The sequence below is a fragment of the Physeter macrocephalus genome, unplaced genomic scaffold (assembly GCF_002837175.3).
Source record: "Physeter macrocephalus isolate SW-GA unplaced genomic scaffold, ASM283717v5 random_101, whole genome shotgun sequence".
NCBI classification, from domain to species: Eukaryota; Metazoa; Chordata; class Mammalia; order Artiodactyla; family Physeteridae; genus Physeter; species Physeter macrocephalus.
In genome coordinates, this window is record NW_021145374.1 from 1 (window position 1) to 6,001 (window position 6,001).

Sequence of the window (6,001 nt, forward strand, 5' to 3'; positions counted from 1 at the left end):
AAAACGCAAAGATAACTGTCACTGAATTCTTGACCCGTGCATAGGACCATACTGAGAACATCACCTTATTTCATCCTCCCATAACCCATGTTTCTCAACAGGGGCCAACTTTGCGCCCCCCACCAGCAGGCATTTGGCACCACCTAGAGACAATTTTGATCATCACAACTGTGGACAGTAGAGGGAGTGCTACTGCCACCTAGTGGGTGGTGGCCAGGGATGCTGCTAAAAATCCTACAATGTGGGAGTTCCCTCGTGGCCTAATGGTTAGGATTCTGGGTTTTCACTGCTGCGGCCAGGGTTCAATCCCTGATCAGTGAACTGAAATCCCACAAGCCGTGTGGCATGTTAAAAAGAAAAAAAAAAAAAAAAATCCTACAATGTACAAGACATTCCCGACAACAATTGTCACAAAGCCCTGTGATAACCCTCTATGAGGTCAGCTAGAGAAGAGATGCCTTCTGTCTCCCAAAATCCTTTCTCCACTTCTTCTGCAGTGACAGAATTCTGGGTTATGCATGCAACTGCCCAGTGAAAGACTACATTTCCCAGACTCCCTTGTAGCTCCCTCAGGTCACATGACTGAGTCCCAGCCCAAAGGGGGTGAAGGGCAGTCACATGTATTATGGGTGAATTGTGTCACCCTCCCCAACCCCCCTAAAAGAATATGCCCTACCCTCCAGGAACTCAGCATGTGACCTTATTTGGAGAGAGGGTCTTTAGAGAGGTGATCAAGGTAAAATGAGGCTATTAGGGTGAGGCCATTAGGGTGGGCCTTAATCCTATAGGATTGGTGTCCACCCAACATCCATCACCCTTACTAACGGACTGCAGATGCATTCACGGTGACAAAAGATAAACTGACACAGTGAGAGAAGGGCAGACAGAGACTGGGGGACAGGCAGACAAAGGGACAAATGGCCAAGGGGCTGATGGAAGGTCCAAAGGACTGAGGGTCCAGCGATGAACAGGCGATTCCGTGAGCTGCCAGGTGACCCTACCCACGGCCGCCTGGCCACGACGGAGAGAGGAAGACCCCTCCCGGAGCCTGTGTCTGGCCCATGGGGGCTCCTGCTCACGTCCCAGGCTGATGCCACACAGCCTGCAGCCTCACCCAGGTAGTTAACGCCAAGCTGCATCTCAAAGCCATCCTCGGTGGTCCAGTGGGGGCACCGCATCACGGCTGCGTTATTGATCAGGGTGTGCACTCGCTCCTCCTCTGGAAGACAGCGGTGAGGACAAGTGTGTGACTCAGTTTACCCTTCCGTACAAGGGGTGATGATAGAACCTGTCGGGTAGAACGGCTTTGTTATTATCTATTCGACAAGTATTTTCTGCAACCTAAGTGTGTCCACCGACAGAGGAATGGATAAAGAAGATGTGGTACATACATACAGTGGAGTATTACTCAGCCATGAAAAAGAACGAAATAATGCCATTTGCAGCGACGTGGATGGACCTAGAGGATTATCATACAAAGTGAAGTCAGTCAGAAAGAAAAAGACAAATACCATATGATATCACATGTGGAATCTAAAAAAATGATACAAATGATCTTATTCACAAAGCAGAAATAGACTCACAGGCATAGAAAACAAACTTATGGTTACCAAAGGAGAAGGGGGGGAGGGATAAATTAGGAGCTGGGGATTAAAATATACACATCACTATATATAAAATAGATAACCAACAAGGACCTACCTATTGTATAGCACAGGGAACTATATTCAATATCTTGTACTAACCTATAATGGAAAAGGATCTAAAAAAGAATTTGTGTGTGTGTGTGAGCGTGTGTGTGTATATAACTGAATCACTTTGCTGTACACCTGAAACTACAAAAACATTGTAAATCAACTATATTTCAATAAAAATTTTAAAAATACACACACAGGAATACCCTGGCAGTCCAGGGGTTAGGACTCCATGTTTCTACTGCAGGGGGCACGGGTTCCATCCCTGGTCAGGGAACTAAGATCCCACATGCCACACAGTGGCCAAAAAAAAGACCAAAAAAAACACAAGCTAGCCACAAAAAAAGAAGGAAAAAGTTCTGCCTGCAACGATCTCCAAGATAGAACCGGGGAGAAAAAGCAAAGGGCAGCACCAGGTATATAACAGGCTCCGCATTTTTTTTTTTTTTTTTTTTTCTGTACGCGGGCCTCTCACAGTCGTGGCCTCTCCCGTTGCGGAGCGCAGGCTCCGGACGCGCAGGCTCAGCGGCCACGGCTCACGGGCCCAGCCGCTCCGCGGCACGTGGGATCTTCCCGGACCGGGGCACGAACCCGCGTCCCCTGCATCGGCAGGCAGACTCTTAACCACTGCGCCACCAGGGAAGCCCCAGGCTCCGCTTTGTACAAAAAAGCCAAGGGGAAGTGTATCCCCGTTTGCTTTATAAATGCATAAATGGTCCCCGGAAGGACACACAAGAGGTGGAGCACTGAACACATCTGAGGACGGCGTGCTGGGAGCTACTGGCAGGTGTGGCAGGAAGATGTTCTGCTGTATCCCCATTTGCACTTTCTGAACATTTAACCCTCCAAATGTTATTCCTGTGTGAAAAAAATAAATTCATAAGTGGTTCTGAGACCATGTGGTGGGGAGCAAAAAGAGTGAGTCAGGCATCAACGTGACGGAAGTGCAGAGAAATGCCAGCCTGATCCCTGGATTTGCAAAAAGAAACACCCAGCAAAGAATGTGGGAGCTCCAGATTCTCTGCACTAACCCTTAGTTACCTCTTGTCACAGCCACGTTCCCCACCGGCCCGGGCGCTCCTCGGAACCAGAGCCTGAATCTGACTCACGTCTGTGTCACCTGCGTCACCAAGAGCCAGAGAGCCTCCGGAAATGTTGGCTGAATCAGTGTTTCTGCCCTTCTCCACCTGGCTAACTCTTCCTCCCTCCTTGGCCTCTACTTCTTGTAGGATCCAAGCACACAAAGGACTTAGTTTTCCTAGACAGCAGTCAGTTAACTTCTGCTGTAAAGGACCAGGTAGTAAATAGTTCTGGCTTTGCAGGCGATATGGTCTGTCTCTACTAAACTCTGCCCTCCCAGGACTAAAGCAGCCACAGATAATACATAAACCAATGGGCATGGCTTCATGCCAATAAAACTTGATGAAAACGAAAATCTGAATTCTGGGAACTCCCTGGCGGTCCAGTGGTTAGGGCTCTGCGCTTTCACTGCCAAGGGCGCAGGTTTCATCCCTGGTCCAGGAACTAAGATCTCACAAGCCGGGGCTTCCCTGGTGGCCCAGTGGTTGAGAATCCGCCTGCCAATGCAGGGGACACGGGTTCGAGCCCTGGTCCGGGAAGATCCCACATGCCATGGAGCAGCTAAGCCCGTGCACCACAACTACTGAGCCTGCACTCTAGAGCCCGCGAGCCACAAATACTGAGCCCGCGTGCCACAACTACTGAGCCCGCGTGCCTAGAGCCTGTGTTCCACAAAAATAGAAGCCACCACAACGAGAAGCCAGCGCACCGCAACGAAGAGTAGCCCCTGCTCGCCACAACTAGAGAGAGCCTATGTGCATCAACGAAGACCCAATGCAGCAAAAAATAAATAAATAAATTTATTTAAAAAAAAAAAAAAAAAAAAGAAATCCCACAAACCATGTGGCACAGCCAAAATAAAATAAAATCTGCATTCCATATAATGATCACGTCATGAAATGTTATTCCTTTAATTTTCTTTCCCCCATGTAAAAATGAAAAATATGTAAACGTGAAAATGTCAGAAGAGAAAAAAATGTAAAATCTTTACCCAAAGGCTGAACGAAAACAGGTGGCGACCAATAGCTGGCTCTAGGGCCTAGCCTGGTGTAATTCCCTGCCCACAGCCCGGCCGCCCAAGTCCTCGCCCCACAAGGCCAGCGTCACCCCTCTTCACCTTCGATGATCTTCGCTGCGAACTCGCGGATGGACTTAAAGGAGGCCAAGTCCAGGTGCCGGGCGTGGACGCGGTGATTAAGGGTCTCCCCTCGAATCTCCTTGGCTGCCGCCTCACACTTCTCCAAGTCTCGACAGGCCAGAATGATGGTACCTCCTGCAAGAGCCAGACCAAAAAAAAAAACCTTTTTAATGAAATTTTGTTTTAAATTTCCACTCCCGAAGCAACCTAAATGTCCATCAGCAGAGGAATGGATAAAGAAGATGTGCTACATATATACAATGGACTACTACTCGGCCATAAAAAGAACAAAATAATGCCACCTGCAGCAACATGGATGGACCCAGAGATTGTCATACTGAGGGAAGTAAGTCAGATGGAGAAAGACAAATATCAGATGATATCACTTAGATGTGGAATCCAAAAAAAGGGTACAAATGAAGTAATGTACAAAACTGAAGTAGAGTCGTGTATGTAGAAAACAAACCTATGGTTACCAGGGGATGGGGGAGATAAATTGGGAGATTGGGATTGACATATACACACTATTATATATAAAATAGGTAACTAATAAGAACCTGCTGTATAGCACAGGACACTCTACTCAATACTCTGTAATGATCTATATGAAAAAAGAATGTAAAAAAAAAAAAAAAAAGAGTGGATATATGTATACGTATAACTGATTCACTTTGCTGTACACCTGAAACAACACTGTAAATCAACTCTACTCCAATAAAAAATTTTTAAAAGTTAGAAAAAAAAAATCCACTCCTAAGTATAGACACCCAAGATAAATGAAAACGTAAGTCCACACAAAAATGTGTACTCGAATGTACACAGCAGCACTATGCAGAATAGCCAGAGGTGGAAACAACCCAAATGTCCATCAAGGGATAAACGAATATTGGTGGGGAGGGATAAATTGGGAGCTTGGGATTGACATGTATACACTACTATACATAAGATAAATAACCAACAAGGACCTGCTGTACAGCACAGGGAACTCTGCTCAATATTCTGTAACAACCTAAATGAGAAAAGAACTTGAAAAAGAACAGATACATGTATATGTGTAACTGAATCACTCCGCTGTACACCTGAAACTAACACAACACTGTAAAGCAACTATAGTCCAATATAAAATTTTAAAAACAATTTTTTAAGGGATGAATGAATAAGTGAAATGTGGTTTGTGCATCAGTGGGATATTAGCCATGAGAAGGAAGGAAATTCCAACGCCATGGATGAACCTCACAAATGTGATGGCTCAGTGAAAGAAGCCAGACACAAAAGGACGCAGAGTGAATGACTCATCTACCTGAAATGTCCAGAAGAGGCAAATCCACAGAAGGGAGATTAGTGGTTTCCTAGCTTTGGTGGGGAAGGGAAATTAGGGGATAATGGCTTAGAGGAGCCAGGTTTCATTCTGGGGTGATGAAAAATGTTCTAAAATGGAGACCAGTGACGGCTGCACAATTGTGTGAATATGCTAAACACCATGGAAGTGTGTATTTTAAATGTGTGAATTAAATCTTAATACAGCCTTTAAAAAGAAAACTTTTGGGGGACTTCCCTGGCGGTCCAGAGGGTTAAGGCTCCGTGCTTCCACTGTAGGGGGCGCAGGTTCCATCCCTGGTCGGGGAACTAAGTTCCCGCATGCCGGGGCGGCAGAGCCAAAATTTAAAAAAAAAAAAAAAGGAAAAAATTTAATTTTTTTAAACTTTTTTTTTTCAAATTGGAAAAGTCAGAAGAAACAGGGATTGAGAGGAGGATGGGCAGCAAGGATGCCGAACCGCGTGGGTCTACGGGGCTCATCCTCCACAGCTGGGCCGGCTGCCTCCTACGCATCTGGCCCCCCCAGCACACAGTCCAAAATGAAAATGGACTCATCAAGTCCCGGATCTGTCTGTCCTCCCAGTGGCAGCCTGGCTCTCAAGGGACCACAGTGGGTGTGTTGGCCCTATATCCCTTCTCACTCTTTTTTTTTTTTTTTCTTCCCGGTACGCGGGCCTCTCACCGTTGTGGCCTCTCCCGTTGCGGAGCACAGGCTCCGGACGCGCAGGCGCAGCGGCCACGGCTCACGGGCCCAGCCGCTCCGCGGCACGTG

General features: G+C 46.8%; 1 protein-coding gene across 4 annotated transcripts in view; it reads right to left on the reverse strand.

The window, feature by feature from the left end:
* Positions 1-621: 621 nt before the first annotated feature.
* Positions 622-6,001, reverse strand: part of LOC102987556 (retinol dehydrogenase 13) — a 10,876-nt gene continuing 5,496 nt past the window's right edge. The window contains exons 3-5 of one of the 4 annotated variants that reach the window (XM_055082355.1): positions 3,892-4,047; positions 1,392-1,459; positions 1,113-1,219 (exon numbers count right to left, since the gene is read on the reverse strand). In XM_055082355.1, the coding sequence (XP_054938330.1) occupies positions 1,196-1,219; positions 1,392-1,459; positions 3,892-4,047 (248 nt within the window). In that variant the 3' untranslated portion in view covers positions 1,113-1,195. Of the gene's footprint in view, positions 1,289-1,391; positions 1,460-3,891; positions 4,048-6,001 lie in introns of all 4 variants that reach the window. The other 3 variants (XM_028483922.2, XM_028483920.2, XM_028483923.2) reach the window with 3 other exon arrangements.